The sequence below is a fragment of the Cupressus sempervirens genome, chromosome 8 (genome assembly GCF_028749045.1).
Source record: "Cupressus sempervirens isolate cs-2001-9-10 chromosome 8, ASM2874904v1, whole genome shotgun sequence".
In the NCBI taxonomy this organism is placed as follows: domain Eukaryota; kingdom Viridiplantae; phylum Streptophyta; class Pinopsida; order Cupressales; family Cupressaceae; genus Cupressus; species Cupressus sempervirens.
Window position 1 is genome coordinate 520319125 of NC_143125.1, and position 17169 is coordinate 520336293.

The 17169-nt window shown below is 33.8% G+C and overlaps 1 protein-coding gene across 5 annotated transcripts in view; it reads right to left on the minus strand.

The window, feature by feature from the left end:
- Positions 1-17169, minus strand: part of LOC149543477 (protein phosphatase EYA-like) — a 169324-nt gene that overhangs the window by 123107 nt on the left and 29048 nt on the right. For 3 of the 5 annotated variants that reach the window (XM_089798278.1, XM_089798282.1, XM_089798279.1), the window contains 3 exons: positions 6630-6671; positions 6172-6483; positions 5783-5950 (listed from right to left, as the gene is read on the minus strand). In XM_089798278.1, the coding sequence (XP_089654404.1) occupies positions 5783-5950; positions 6172-6483; positions 6630-6671 (522 nt within the window). Of the gene's footprint in view, positions 1-5782; positions 5951-6171; positions 6484-6629; positions 6672-6943; positions 6992-17169 lie in introns of all 5 variants that reach the window. The other 2 variants (XM_089798281.1, XM_089798280.1) reach the window with 2 other exon arrangements.

Consider the following 17169-nt stretch of genomic DNA (forward strand, 5'->3'; position numbering starts at 1 on the left):
TGGATTTAAGAACAATCTTTCTAAATGGTATGATTGAAGAGGAAGTTTACATTGAGCAGCCAAAAGGTTTTGTGATTCATGACAGGGATTCTCGCATTTGCAAGCTGAAGAAACCTTTATATGGTTGAAAGAAAGCTCCCCGTGCTTGGTATGAGAGAATTGATCACTATCTTCTAAGCTTGGGTTTCCATAAGAATGATGCTGATCCAAACTTATATTTCAAGGTAGATGATGACAAGGTGTTGATTCTTGTATTTTATGTTGATGATTTGTTTCTTACTAATGATGATGATCTCATTGTCAAGTGTAATAGAGAACTTGCTTCAGAATTTGAAATGAAAGACATTGGGCTATTACATTATTTCCTTCGACTTGAAGTTTGGCAAAGATCAAATGAAATTATCTTAAGCCAAGGAAAATATGCAATAGATATCTTGAAAAGATTTAGAATGCTTGAGTGTAAATCCATGGTTACTCCTATGGAAGCCAATATGAAAAGTTACACGAAAATGCAGCTGTATCAGATTTAGTTGATCCTACCATGTACAGACAAATTATTGGTCCTTTACTGTATTTGGTTAACACTTGACCTAATATATGTTATGCAGTGAATACATTGAGTCAGCTTATGTGTGACCCAAAGCAAATTCATCTTGTGGCAACTAAACATATATTGAGATATGTTTATGGTATAGTTGGATATGGACTAAAATACTCTTCAAATGTTGAGTTGAACTTACAGAGTTCCTCTGATTCAGATTGGGCAGGGTGTGTACCTAACAGGAAGAGTACTTAGGATGATGTTTCAGCCTTGGCTCGGCCATGATTCCTTGGTGCAGCAGGAAACAATCTTGTGCGGCCCAGAATACAGCTGAAGCAGAGTATGTTGCAGCTGCTATGGCTGCAAAACAAGTCATGTGGCTTTATAAATTACTTTCAGATGTATTTGGATAGTCTTTAGAGCCTACTATAATTATGTGTGATAGCCAAAGTTGTGTGAAGCTTTCAATTAATCTAGTGTTTCACGACAAGACGAAACATGTGGAAATTAAATATCCTTATTTAAGGGATATGATTCAAAGGAAAGCTATTGAGCTGAAGTACATTTCTACGGAGGAACAAACTACAAATATTCTTACCAAGCCACTTCCGAGAGTGAAGTTTTACTACAACCCGGATAAGCTTGGCATAGTAGAAAATGATTCCCTTGCTGAGAGAGAATCCCAACTTCAGTGATTCTATGCATATTGTTAATGAGTTCTTTTCTAAGAGAGAAGTTTGAGGCGCAATCCCTTATTAATGAGTCTTCTCTAAGGGAGAAGTTTGACGTGCAATCCCTTGTTAATGAGTTTTTCTCTAAGAGAAGTTTGAGGTGCAATATAATGTTCCTTTTAGAGATCTTGTTTATTTTCCTCAAAAAATCTCTAATTAAGATTTGAATTACTACTTCATACTAAAACATTGTTATGACCATAGATAATTGAACATTTATATATAAAATAAATAATCAATATAATTTAAATTATATATGTCTTCCTTTTATTTTATTAAAAACTAAAATCTTACGCTCTTAAAACCCTTAACCCTTGTCTTTTGTGCCCTCCCTACAATTTCGGCTTTTTAAAGATCATATTTAAATAATCTAGTGTGGTGTTTTTACTTCCCTTTTTTATTCTTTTCTTGGCTTGGTCAAAGAAATGTTAATTTGCACTTTTATTTGTTATAATCTTTCTTTCAAATTACCCCTCCATGTGGGAATGTCCTTGAGTGTTGTACGTGCTATTTGCTCTTTAATTTGATTTTCTCCTCTCGGTCACCTTTTTACTCCTATATCCCCCTTCCTTACCATTAATGAGTCTTAGGATATAAATATGTGTTGAAATGTCAAAAGTGGAATCAACGTGTTATTTCATGTGGGACCCACCTGACTCAAGGGAATGGGAATTTGTTTATTAGGGTTATCACTTTTATGTGATCGATCTATATATAGTATTATTTATATTAGATATTAGGATTATCTATTATTAGGGTGTCATAGAAATTAGACAAAGTTTGATTAAAAGTAATTAGATTAGATTTATTTATTTGATCATTCTTAACTGAAATTATTTATTTAAATATTTAATTAATGTTTACTATGAACATTAATTCATTTATATTGATTTGTAAAGTATAATGTATATTAATAATCATTTCTTTCATTATTATACATCTATATAGATATTTATTTAATTATTAGTTTTTATACATATATTCTAGAAATATCAATTATGATTCAATATTATATTTATTTATTTGAGGGATATTACAGTCCTACCCTCCCAAAATTGCTTGTCCTCAAGCAATTCTAAGTTTCATTTGATTGTCAAGATCACAATTAATCCATGACTCTTGTGCAAGTTCTAAATCTGAATGTTGGGATACAGTTGAGAGTTTATGATTATGAGTGATTCAATTTTGATTGGTTATGCTAATAAGTAATAGTAAAGGTAAGATTGATTCCGATTTAAGGCTAGGTAATTGATGGAGTATTGGTGATCAATTAATCAATGTGTTTGATGATTGAATGAAACAACAAATTTATTGATAGATTTCATAATATCGAGGTATTGAGTTACCTCAAATGCTTCCAACATAATTTGGTTGATATAATTCTAATTAGAAGATATGGTTTGATTAACCTTTCAAGTTTCAAAATCTTTTTGTCGTAGTTGATAACTCATTTAATAGTCTTTATGAGGATCATTTAGATTTAGCATATTTAATCATTTTTTTCTTACATGACCTCTTTAGAGGATGGAAATCTGATTGTCGCAAGGTGTTAGATACTCATCTACGAGTAGGCTCCCACAAGGTATTGGGAACTCCTGTCTTGACAATAAATCACTTGTATTCAATAGTTTGATCTTTTTATTTATTGAAATGTTTATAATTTGATTCACCTACAGGATGGCAAGAACCTGGCTATAATACCACTGTAATGTCCCTTTCAAAGACCTTGTTTATTTTCCTCAAAAAATCTCTTATCAGGATTTGAATTACTACTTCATACTAAAACTTTGTCATGACCATAGATAATTGAACATTTATATATAAAACAAATAATCAATATAATTTAAATTATATATGTCTTCGTTTTATTTTATTAAAAACTAAAATCTTACACTCTTAAAACCCTTAACCCTTGTCTTTTGTGGCCTCCCTACACTTTCGGCTTTTTAAAGATCATATTTAAATAATTTAGTGTGGTGCTTTTACTTCCCTTACCACATTCCTTTTTTATTCTTTTCTTGGCTTGGTCAAAGAAACGTTAATTTGCACTTTTATTTGTTATAATCTTTCTTTCAAATTACCCCTCCATGTGGGAATGTCCTTGAGTGTTATATGTACTATTTGCTCTTTAATTTGATTTTATCCTTTCGGTCACCTTTTTACTCCTATATCCCCCCTTCATTACCATTAATGAGTCTTAGGATATAAATATGTGATGAAACGTCAAAAGTGGAATCAACGTGTTATTTCATGAAGGGAATGGGAATTCGTTTGTTATGTAATCACCTTTATGTGATTGATCTATATATATTATTATTTATATTAGATATTAGGATTATCTATTATTAGGGTGTCATAGAAATTAGACAAAGTTTGATTAAAAGTAATTAGATTAGATTTATTTATTTGATCATTCTTAATTGATATTACTTATTTAAATATTTAATTAATATTTACCATGAACATTCTTTCATTTATATTGATTTGTAAAGTATGATGTATATTAATAATCATTTTTTTTTTAATTATTGCATCTATATAGATATTTATTTAATTATTAGTTTTTATACATATATTCTAGAAATATCAATTATGATTCAATATTATATTTATTTATTTGAGGGATATTACATGCAATCCCTGGTTAATTATTCTTCTCTAAGAAAGAAGTTTGAGGTGCAATCCTTTGATTCACCCTCTGCAAGTATGCATGGTGGATGTCATGAGTATGACTTCATGAGTCATGACTTTATCTATGCTTTATGGTTCACTCTCTAGAAGTATCTATGGTGTATATTGTTATGCTGAGATAACAAATTTTTTTTAAAACTATGATGAGAGTTTATGTTGATATTATTTTTGTTGCACCTTCTTGCGCCAGTTACGAGATGGAAAATACAAGATCTCTCTCTTGCTAAGGAGTGTTGAAGTTTATAGCAGCGATATAGATCTTCATACTTCTTTCCTCCCATTCGCTGTGATCAATTTCATTCAATCCTTTCAGTTTGCTGGTCTCTGCTTGCATTGTTTTTTTCTCCTCTCTTCCTATTCGCATCTCTTTATGATGCTTCTATTATGATATTCTCCATTTTATCTTCATCAAGTCGACTCCTTTTGACTTTATTCTCTCTTCGCGCCGGTTGAGCTTCATGGATGAAAGTGTTGACTCAGACCAATGGGAGTACTCTTTTAATTATTTGGATTTTCTTCCTACATGTCTTCTCGATTTATAAGTCTCAGCAGAAACTCTTAATAATACCTTCCTTGCCGTCTATATTTTTCAATATTTTAACAGGTCATCAGTTTTCAGTTTTTGTCTTGTCTGTTCAAAGAAGGGACGGTTTGTACTTTAATGCTGCCGCCTTGTATTCTTGTCAGACAATAATTGAAATTAATGTTTTTATCACTCTCGATTGTATTCTGAATAATGACGGTGGATGAGTGTCATGCATTTGGGCAAAGGAAGAAAAGAATACTTCTTCACCAAAGATTTTCATTTTTCAGTGCCATGTTTTTTATATTTATACTGTAATATCATTTATGTGTTTGTGATGGTCTTTTGAGTGAGGATTATTAATCGGGTATATCCCTGTTTGTCTAGAGTTTTTTGCAGACAATGCATGAACCTTTAGTGGAGTCTATGTATCTGATATTTTGAGTATTTCATTCAGGCAATCTTTTTTTTTTCTTAAGCCCCGAGCTAAGTGTATTAATTGTGAAGAGTAGAATCTGAAAAATTAGAGAGCTTATAATTTTGATCTGAGTATATCAATAAAGTTCCTTTTAGCACGCTGGGTTGTTTACCTCAGTGAAGAGGGTTTTTCCCAGGATAATTTTTTTGTTCTTTGCATTTCTCTATCTGTTTTAAGTTTTTATATGTTTCTGGTTCAAATTGAACATATAGCCTTCAGTCTGAACATAGGAGGAAAGCCATTTTAAGTTGTTCCGATATACGAACCAATCCAGCCAATAGCCTGTTGCAAGCATTTCTTTCATGTTTAGGCGGGCACCATTGAACTAAATAATTTATTCAGTGTTCCAGTAGACTAGTTCCAGTGGAAATCCTCACTTGCATGTCTTTTTCAGTTACACTCTACTATCTATAGATAAAACATGATTCAAGTGAAAAATGTTAATAATATTACAAAACATACTGAGATTTTCTAATGCGTAAGCAATTTACTACAAGATCCATGCATACACATATTTGCATATGCAATATGCAATACACCATTTAATCATCTATATTACAGATATGTCTGCAACTTTAGCCCAATCATTAGTATTGTTTCAGTGTGTTCACTCTAAGCAAACTTATTTCATATACACTGGTAACCATAGACATATTTTCTTCTGTTAACATCAGTTAACTCAACTGCGTAAGCAAGTACTACAAGACCCCATACACACACCTTGCATAATCAATATGCAATACACCATTAAATTATCCATATACAGATAATTCTGCATCTTTGGCCCACTCATTAGAATTGTTTTGGCGTGTCCGTACCTGAGAAAACTTGTTGCGTATACAACGGTAACGGTAGGCATTTTTTCTTCGGTTTACATCATCACTAGGTTCAGCAATGTTGTCATTATTAAAATCATAATTTGATAGATCTCTGCCATCATCGTAGTCATTCCATACATCCAGATGGGACTCGTTGAAGTTTTCAACCTGTTTCCACAAAACTGTCAAGTAACACAAAAAGAAACATATTCCAAAATCCATACATTTCCTGAATATAACAAATATGCAATATTTTAGAATCTTGAAAAGTGTATTAGCTTCTATAACCAGTGACAATAGTAATAACACAACAATGGATCAAAAAAAGCAATTATGAATCATATCCCTTTAAAAAGAGCAGAAAAATGTTGATAAAGATCATAAAAGACCTGCTCATAATAGAAAAATTCATCGCAGACTTGAAGAATGAGTCTTTCCCATCGCCTTCCAATCTTTATTCCATGCTGAACATCCTTTGACCCACCAAACGGTTCAGCATACTTTCCATTGAGCAAATATTTGAGCAAAATAAGTGTCTCATCCATATCCCAAATATACACAGTCCTCTTGTTCTTGGTTTTATTTGCATCTTCCTTAGGAACCACTGTGGTAAGTACACCAGCAGGAATGGAATGGTTTATTAAGCATTCCTTTCCTATTCCATGCACCAGGTTGCCCGTATCCAAAAGCACATTTGTATCCTGCATTGAAATATTTAAATCTTGTGAGGGTTCCCAAAACAGTCTGTGGCAACGATCTCACTAGCCAATTTTCAGCCACTGACCAATGCAAAATGGCAGTATTGTGAAGATTCCTATTCTCCTTTCCAAGATGAAATATTAAGCACCTTCATAATGGGAACATTGCTGTATAAAAGAGGAGGTACAATCTGAAATGCAGACAAAGGATATGTTCAGCTGTGTGACATCAAATAATCTCCAATGCAGGGTCCATGGCAACTTCAGGCAAGCAAATATATTATTTTAAAATCAAACAATTATATAGATGGACTACCAAACATGTTAGCCAAAGTAAGAAGCTGCACCATTTGTATACTTCAAAGCTAATCAATACAACGTGTCATTAGGAAATTCATATATTGTGTTTTTGTTGTTTCTTAATAAGCATATTACAAGTCTGGCATTTAGAACATAGACATACCTCTAGTCATGCAAGAATGTTTGAACTTTGAATTCCAGAAAGCATATGCTACAGTCATGGCAATTAAATCTCTTATACTCTTGTGTGCATTTATGCCAGTAAAAAATATTTTTAACTAAACCACAGCACACTACTTTTGATTCTACAATCTAAATATTTTGACACATAACTTATTAAAAAAAAATTAAAAAATTAGAACATGTACATACCAAAAGAAGTTCCATGCAAGCTCTAGATTCCAGACATGAGAGAGTTTCACAGACAAATTTTCAATGCCTAAACCCTTATTCCCTTTTGGGATATCTTTGAGAGTGAAATAAGAAATAAACAGTAAACTTTAACTTAAGCATGAGTAGATAAGCAGTTTAAGTCTTTGAGACTGTTTACATCTAAATGTCCAATCATGGCCTTGACTTCAAACAAATGGTATCCTTCCGTTCTATGATCCAACATTTCATTTTGCTCTTCAAGTAAGAAATCTGCCTGTGATAGCTCATAAGTTTTACAGTCCAAGAATTCTTCCACAATTAAGTTGAATCTATGTGTTCTCACTCTTGGATACAAGGTTAATATAGGCAAAACTGGTCTGTAAGTTTGCACAAGTCCCCTAAGGGAAAGGTTCAGCCCATCACCTACACCAAAGTTTCCCTTGAACTCGAATTTGGGGATGAGGTGAAAAAATGTAGGTTTTTTTTTCTTGAAAATGGTTTGATTGGCTGTTCTTTATTGAAGTGTTTTGACTCTACCAAGAGGCTAGTCTTTGTGATCATTTTTGGTTTCCTTTTCCTCAATGCTCTAACAGTGGCAACCAACTTTGGATCCCATCACTAAAACTTCCAATCTCAAGTCTTCACACGTATCCCAAAACATAAAATCTCTTTATGCCAAGGTAGGGTTAACATCTAGGAAGTCATCCCAGAGTAGTCAAATAATTATTTTGGTAAATAAAAATAATTCCTTAACACAATTTACCATTTCCTTACCTCTGTTATGTTCTACCTGTACATGACTGTAACTGGTAAATCATTGATATCTATGTCTATACAACTCATTATGACTTGCGCTCTGAGATATAGAATCGTCATACTCTGTACTAGCTTCCCTCAAGTGTGCATGTGCCAATATGTTATCGAGGAAGTGCACAAATCAAAAAGGTGTCTCTGCTGACAGTTAATCTTTATTACACTTAGACAATTTTTTGAGTTATCTCCTCCAAAATATAACTCCAAAGCTTGCTCACCGAATATAGTATCTATGTTGCCATAAATGACAACCTCATAGTATCTTCATATTCTCCTCTTAGTCAAATTGCCAACAATCTCCCCCTTTGGCATTGATGGCAACATATGGGAAAATTGGCTAAGTCCCAAAATCTCAAAATAATTACAAATTGTGAAGTTCTTCACATGGCCATACAAAATTTTCAAAATGTGGATCATTTCTATTTATATACCATCTTTTACATTATACATGCTCCCCCTTACATTATACCTTATATCTCCTTATACGTACAATTTTCCATACAAATACTCCCCCTCTCACATCAATGACAAAGGTGAGTCAAAAACTATATACAGGTCAAAATTTTGAGTCTTCATTCAATTTTTTACTGTGTTGATGAATTGGTTAGCAATGTAATGCAATCAGTAAAGCTGCTCTTAAAACTAATTAGACCTTTATTTCATTCATCTTTTACTGAATCAAACACACTTGTGTGCATAAGCCATAAGATGCTAATTCAGTGGCTTGAAAGTCTAGATAAGTAAAATGTTCATAAGATACCTTAGCCTTTAGACAATCATCAAGTTGCTTCTAAATTGGATCAATCTTCAAAGATAAATGTTCTCTTAATAGAGAAAATCTCTGCAATATCTTTTCCTTGCTTGCATCCAACATTCTGCACTCATCATGTATTTTGCGATATTGCTATCAGGATTTAACTATGTAGTTTTTGAGTCAAACTCGTTAACCAGTATTTCATGAGTAGTGATTTAACATGAATCCATCTCTCACGAGATTAATGGAACACTTAGCACTCATTAGTTCTGGGTGATGCTCACACAAGTGAACCACTGGGACCTCCCGAGAGGTCACTCATTCCAGTACTACTTTCAGCTTGAGCACGCTTAACTACACAGTTTCCTCCATGGTTAAGCCCACTCCAGCTTGAGCCAGCTTGAGCCAGCTTGAGCACGCTTAAATTGAAAGTTTCCCCCATGGTTAAATCCACTCTAGCTTGCTCAAGCTGGAGTAGGTTTAACAATGGAGGAAATTGTGTAGTTAAGCGTGCTCAAGCTGGAGTGGGTTTAACCATAGTGGAAACTCTGTAGTTAAGTGTGTTCAATCTAGAGTAGTCCTGGGATGGGTGACCTCCTGAGAGGTCTCAGTGATTCACCTCTGTGAGCATCACCTAGATTCAGTGAGTGCTAAGTGTTCAATTTATTCTCATGAGAGATGGATTCATGTTGAATCACTACTCATGAAATATGGATCAATGAGTTTGACTCAAAAACTACATAGTTAAATCTTGATAGCAATATCACAATTTGACTTGCTGTGGAAATTATCTCCTACTTATCAATCATGTATTTTGTTGATTCTTTGCTCCAAGTCAATGACTTGAGCATCTGTATCTTTTAGCTCATTGATCACACTTTTCAATTCATTTCTTTCACTCTAATCTGTGACGTGAAGGTTTGAATGTAATCATGTGACAAAGCGCATTTCTCATATAACTCTTTTCCTTCATGTACACACCTTCTCAATTCTTTTACGCATGTATCTAAGTTTGCCAAATCATATACATACTTTGCTGAAGATATTTGCATCATGTTCAGCTCGGGCTTTCACAGTAGCAAGTTCTACTAATGCCTTGAAATGATTCTCAAATTCTTCCAATACCCTGTTTGCCTTTTTCTGTGGGTCACTCTCACTGATCTGTATAGCTATCAGACTTTGCATTTTACTTGTCATTTTCTCAAGAGTTTCTTGGGCACTCTTGGTTGCCTTGCTTTACTCAATGATCTTGCTTGTGGCAAATGTTGAAAGTTGACCAAACATTTCAATTTCTACATCACCTGTTCTACTCATCATGTTTCCTAGAAATGATTCTAATGGAGACTTTGATGAACTTGGAGTCTCTTTGCTTAGTTCCTTGGTTTGTGTAACCAACTGTAGCTGTAGGGTCGAACTGTCATCTTTCTGCCATTCTGCCTCTGAATCGGTCTTTTCTACCTCTGTCTTCTTATCTGTGACCTCTTGGGTTTTTACTGCATGTCCTGTTGCTCCTTCATTTTCAACTGCTACAAAGTCCAGTATAAGTGTCAATGTTGTGGAACTTGTCATTGTATCAATCATTTCCTTCTCTTTTTCTGCTTTATACTCTCCTGTTTCTTCTGTCTCTCTTTCTTCCTTATTTTCTTCCTTCTTTTCTTCTTCATGTGAGCTTGAGCTAGAATAATCAACAATATTTTCTGCTGCCAAATTGCCAAGACTCAATTTTGACTAAGTATCAAATGGATCTACTGAAATGGTTACAAAGGGATCTTCACTTGTATCCAAGGTTATAACTACTCCCTCTATCATCAAGCTTTCTTGATGTTGCACAACTAACTAATCAGGTCCATCCAAGGTATGAATTACCTTGCCTTCTGGAATCTTTGTTGCTGCTGCTGAAGTATCTACAACTGTTGAAATGGATGGAACTGTTGTTGGTGTAGATGTGTCTAATTTGTTTCCTGTCTCTTCTTCTGCTATGGTGTCAACTGTGGTGTCCATAGGCATTGTAGTTTGTTCATCCTTGTCTTCTTTTTCTTCTGTTACAAGGGTGTCTATGTGAGTCTGTGGTGTACTGTCCTTAAAATCTGTCATCACCTTTATTAAAACTTCTTCAATTTCCTTGTTCACTTGATCACTTGTTCATAATTTCCTCCCACAATCAGAATTTCTCGTCTTGTTTCTTAATAATGGAACTTCTAGGTTCTTCATAATATTCTCAAAATGCTCTTCACTTTCAATTTCACAGAGTTTTCTGACAATTCTTTCTCTTATTCCTTTATCTTCTTCTTTAACTCTCTTCTTTTGATTCTTTAGTCTCTCATATAAGTCATTTGGTATTTGTCCATGAATGTTGATAAACTTCTAATTAAAAAATATCATATATCTAGCCTCTCATATAAGTCATTTGGTATTTGTCCATGAATGTTGATAAAACTTTTAATTAAACAATATCATCATATATTTGATTATAGCATTCTCTAATTGCAACTTTTCAAAATTCTCATATAGATAATAAAATTTGTTTAACTTGGTGAGATTTCCGTCATTTATAATCATGTTGTTCATGTTTTCAATCTTAGGCTTCCACTTCTTCTTGCCTTCACTAGTATCCTCCGGTTTAACTTTCTTTGTTTCAGACTTAAATATTTCTTGTGGAGATGTAGTTTGTCCTCTCATTGTCTTCATTGTTTCTCCTTCTTGCTCTTGTGTCCTCTTTTGTTTGCCAACATAGGTTACAACTGTTTTATGTCTTTTACCAGGTCCAGTGGCTAACTCTTTTACTCTTTTTGGCTTTGGTAACTCCTCCTTTTCTTGTTTTCTCTCAGTTGATGCTATGGGTGAAGTATTTCTTGTTGATCTTCTCTAAGATACTGTTGTGGCTGATTGAACTTTTGTTATACTGACTTCTTCTTCAGATGTAGCAGGTGCTACTGCTGCATAAGGTGCAATAGGTGATTGAGCTGATGGTGCTGCAACTGTCACTTCCATAGAAGGTCCACGTTCAAATGCAAGTGGTTTGGCAATTAAGATCTCTAACTGTCTGCTAACTCTCATTTTCAGAGTTGTGCTCGTTATTTCTTGGAATTCCTCTCTACGCATTCCTGATTCCTTGAGTATTTCATTCACTTTCTTATCCACTTCCTTCTTGATTTCCTTACTGTATAATTGTCCTTGTACTTCACTCAATTTCTCTTCATAAGTGCCCCATCTAGGACACTCTTCATCTCTCTCTGATTCTAAAATTAGTTTGACATACCCTTCAATCATTTGTTCGATTACTTCATAGCCCACAGGGTTGATGAATTTCACCCTAGGTTCTACTGCCTCCATGCAAATTACATATGTTTCAAACATAAAACATAATTCATCTTTGTACTTTTCTACAATAGAACGTGGTATTCTTAATCTTTGCTTCATTTTTGCCTGGAAGTCCTTCATCATTCTTGATATATCATCTTTATTCTATCAATGGGTTGCTTTCTGAAGTAGTAGGTAAATCTAGCATGTGCTGAATTACCCTTGAACTATAGTTCATCTTGTATCTTATGACCTTCCTGATCAATCTAACATCAGTTTGTTTTATCTTATCAACCTTCATGTTTCTGCCATCTGATACAGACTCTGTGTTGGTCTCAACTAACTTCTTGACATTTTCTTCATTGACAAGGTTACTACCTTCATTGCTCAATCCACTAAGTTCATGAATTAAATCACTGGTAATCATGACAAGGATTTCTCCTACACAAAACATACCCTCATGAATTTTGCTTAGTATAATTCTGGTCCATTCATGTTGATGAAATTCTTCAAAGAACATGTGCTTAGTGATATTCAGGTTATCTAGGTGCTCAAACCCTTGTTTGAAAGTAAAATCATTGTTGTATAATAGGTTCATGTCCTTATGTATGTCATTATCTCCAACTGATTCAAATTTGCAGTTGATGTATGCTTGGATGTCTTCCACATGTAAAACCCTACTTGGAACTTGTGAAAGAGCTCTAGACAGATCATCCTCAAGTGAAATGTAAGGGTGCTTCTTATACTTATACATAGGTCTTTCATTAACATTACATACAACTGGAATTGTCATTCTTCCAAATTTAAAACCTTAAATTCTCTTTAAAACACGAATGTGCAAGTGAGAAATACCTTTTAAAATCATAAAATTAGGGCTTCAATGAATTCGCTTTCAATTTGCTTCAAACTCTTCAAATTGGTCCTCAAATTTGCTTCTTAAGGCTCTCCAACTCTTTGCATGATCAAATGGTGTACATTCAATCAATTTCAACCATTAAATCTGATTCAATCTAATTATGCATTGATTACACAAGTACACAAGACTTAAAAAGTTGTTTTCCTTAACAAAAGAATTGTTTTTTGTGTACGTACTCACATATGAGCTCCAAATGACATGCGCACTTAACTGTAGCTTCCTCTCATCCATATTAAACTACCATAAACTTTGCAAGTCTTGATTCAATCTCTCAGGGGAGGATAATTTTCTGATGTCATTTCCCCTTACCTTTTAATACATAGATTGTTTAGATTGATAAAGGTTTGTCAGCAACTATTACTGACTTCGACTTATTTTCAGATGTATCACTTGTCTTCTTTCCTATCCATATTTGTGTGCTTGTAGGCATCTTAGGTTTAACAAATGTTTCATTTAAGTTTTGTACATGCTCTTTCACATTCTCCTTCTGTCTTTCATTACTGTTGTCATTCCTTCTCAAGTTGTTGCTTACATTCCTTCTATAGTCAGGTGTCCTTACATTTGGTGTCTCGTGTTAGTTATCCTACAAAATCTTGTCGTATGTCCCAAATTGTTGCAAATCTGACATGCTATCACATTGTCTCCATATCTAGGTCCTAATTGACTGATCTATAATCTACAAACTCTAGCAATATGTCCAAAGTTGTTGCACTTATAAGACATAACTCCACCTTTTATGGCATTAGTTGCACCAATAGGTCTACTAGTTGCAAAGTTAGTACCTTGATGCATATTATTACTAAATCTAGGTTTCCTACATTCATTAGCTCTATGTCCATAAGCATAGCAATTATGACAATAACTAGAAATAGGGTTAGTATACTTACCTATACAATCCTTCTTCATGTGACCAATTTAATTGCATGCAAAGAATCATCCAATAAATTCTCCTCACTTCTTTGGGTTGCTCAGATTGTTTAGGTACTTCCTTGTTCAGATCTTCTTCTTGTTGTTTAGGTTGTTGAATCACTAGATCTAGTTCCTCGTTAACTTCATATATTTTAGATGATTCTCCTTCATAGTAGCCAATACCAGTCATATCACCTTTAGGTCTTTGTGTCATGATCTACTCATCAAGCTTTTCAATGTTGGAGTACAACTTCTCAAGATGTTGCTTTGTTTGTGTAAGTTTTCCTTTCACAAAAGTATTGTACTTCTCAAGTTTTGTAAATTGCAGCTTTGTAGATTCAAGTTAGGATGTCACCTTGGTAAGTTTGGATCTTAGATCTGCATTCTCTGATCCCAAATCTAATAGACTGTTTTTCTTAGCTTCCATCAAACTTATCTTAAGATTGGTAATTTCAAATTCATGCTTTAGAATCCCATTCTCCTTCTCAAGCTTAGAAAATGCATGTTTTTGAGCTCAAACATTTGTGTCAATTCATTGTACCACAAGTTTCCAGCCATACTAGGAGTTTTGCCCCATGATCCCCATGTGAGGCACTACCACTTAAATCCATTAGGGTCTCCACCCCCAAATCCACATTAGTTATTGGGATCTCTTGTCAAGCTGAAAACTTGATTGCAATGAAGTAATGACGAGAAATTCAGATAAAACTCTTGAGTGTTTGTTGTCCTCAAAATTGAGGCAACTCTATGCAATTTTCTAATGAATTTGTAGGTATATCGTCTTTCTTTTAACATATTGGTAAAGTGTCATTAAGGCAATTCATTATCCCTGAATTGTACTCTATGTAACTTTATTCGTGCAGTCCTTTTGAAGATTTCCATCAAGTTTAATCCCAAATTGTTTGTAAGAAAGAGTTTCTCTTCTCTAAATCTAAACGCTTGATATTTGGTAAACTTTCATGTCTTTTGTTCATTTTTCTTTTTGTTGTAAATAGTTTTGAGTCTTGCTTTTGCCTTATGATAATAGCCCTTGAAATTTGGCTCATTCTGAGTTAACTTAAGCCTCAAACAAAGTTGTCTAGCTTAGGTTATGAAGGAAAATGTTGGGGTTTTTAAGGCGACAGCATGTTGTGTTAAAAAATCCTCCAAAAGTGGGCTTTTTATTGGTAATTGCACGAAATAAAATTATATTTAATATTTAAAGTGGATTTCGACATCCATTTTAAAACTTCAACTCAGACCATAGTTTCTGAATTTTTAACTCTATTCTCAGGTTACTTTATTGAAAACTATAGTTATTTATTAAATTTAATTACGTGAGACATTAAAATGCATAAAGGTGGGGTTTTTATCATTCATAGCATGTATCAACATGCAAAACACCTATTAAAAACCCACTGCCAGTAAAATATAAGTCTTAATGCATATAGGTAGACTTTTTATAGGCAATAACGCATTTTTATATCACTTAAGTGCTTATAAATGGAGAATTTGAACCCAAAAGCACGTGTTATTGCATTCTAAAAGTCCATTAATGTATTTTTTTACTTAAGATTTAAATGCATAATGGTGGGGAATTTGAATCCAAAAACACATGTATTCTAAATAGCATTTGTTACTTTAAAAACCCATCTCTACTTCTCCGATAGAGGAGTTTGGACATGTTAAAGCATATGGTGGAATTTCTGAAGTGAAAAGCACGTGTTTTTCTATTCTAAAAACACGTCATTACTTTCATTAACACTAGAAACTCATAAAGTGGGGAATTTAAAGACAAAAGCATGTGCTTTTACATTCTAAAAACACATTTACTTTCATTTGCACTAGAAACTCATAAAGTGGGGATTTGGAGAGCAAAAGCACGTGTTTTGAGCACTAAAAAGTGCATCTTTATTTATTTTACAAGGCATTTTTGTTTACCCAATCATAAGTGGTGATTTTTAGAGCGAAGGCACATGTTTTTAACTTGCAATAACCCACTTTATTTGGCCATTTTCAGAAAAACGAGATTTGCAGCAAAGAATCACTCATATCTTGGCCAATATTTGATGGATTTTGCTCTCCATAGGGTCATTTTTGCATGAGATCACTGAAGGATCATTCTTAGCTATTAGATTAAAGAGGTTTCTGCTCATATTACAGCCCATTTAGGGCACATTTTTGCCCAAAAACGCCTTGTGTTTGAGCATTTTTCTTCATCAAATCTTCAACTCTTTGGCTAAGATCTAAAGCATTGTATATCATTTCCAACTCGCATACAATCCTTTCCAAGTTGCATATAATGCTTCGGACACCAATTTTTAATATGTATTGCATATTGCATATTGCTTGGGCAAAACGGTCACTAAAATGATGCATTTTTAAACTCCAACTTCCTACACTTGGCAAGCTACGATATTTGACTCAAATTTTGCAAAGATTGAGTCAAGATTGAAGTATATTTAACTCTCAATCATGCAATCATTCTAAATCCATAAATAAAAATCTCTTTGAATTCGTTTTCAGATTTTTGCACAAGAGATTAAAAAACTTCTTCCCTTGCTTCTTGAAGAAAAGGGTATGATTCTTTGCCATTTTCATAGGGCTTTGTTGTATACATTTGTTCTCTTGTTTGTACAATTTCATTTCAGAATTGCAACTGTTTTGTATATGATGTGTTCCTTCTATCTTCTGTCTAGATTGTCCAAGTTACACATGCAAGTACTTCACCTTACTTGTACAGTCAAGATTAATAAACTCATTCTTGAGAGAGACCATCATAAAAAAGTGAGCTCATTAATCACGTGTTTTTGCATCCAAAACCCCACTTTCATGCTTGTGTACACTAAATTCACACCTTGCATACCGCTGCCACATGACTTAAAAACTCATGATGGTGGTTGTTTGCATATGTGCATATTTACTTATGATGAAAATACAAAATCTCATTATAAGTAGACATCTTTCCATCCATTTCTGTGCATTTTCCATATAATATTCTTGTTGTCCACATGTGTTTTCACATTCCAAAAACTCATTTTGGGGTTTTTTCTTTATAAAAATGCATGTTTTTGAGCTCAAACATTTATGTCAATTCGTTGTACCACAAGTTTCCAGCCATACTCCATATCCAATGCTCCCAAAAAACCCCATTCATAAGTCTTTTCCTAGTTTAAAGAGCTGGTTTTATGCATGCAAAGAAGAAAGAGGGACACGAGGCAAAATATGATCAAATAATGGAGCCTACAAGGAGGTGAAAAATGATTACAAGCATAGAACACTTTCAAGACAAAAACGATCAACATAACAATCAAGGATGCGTAATCTTATTCTAGATTGAGATGCT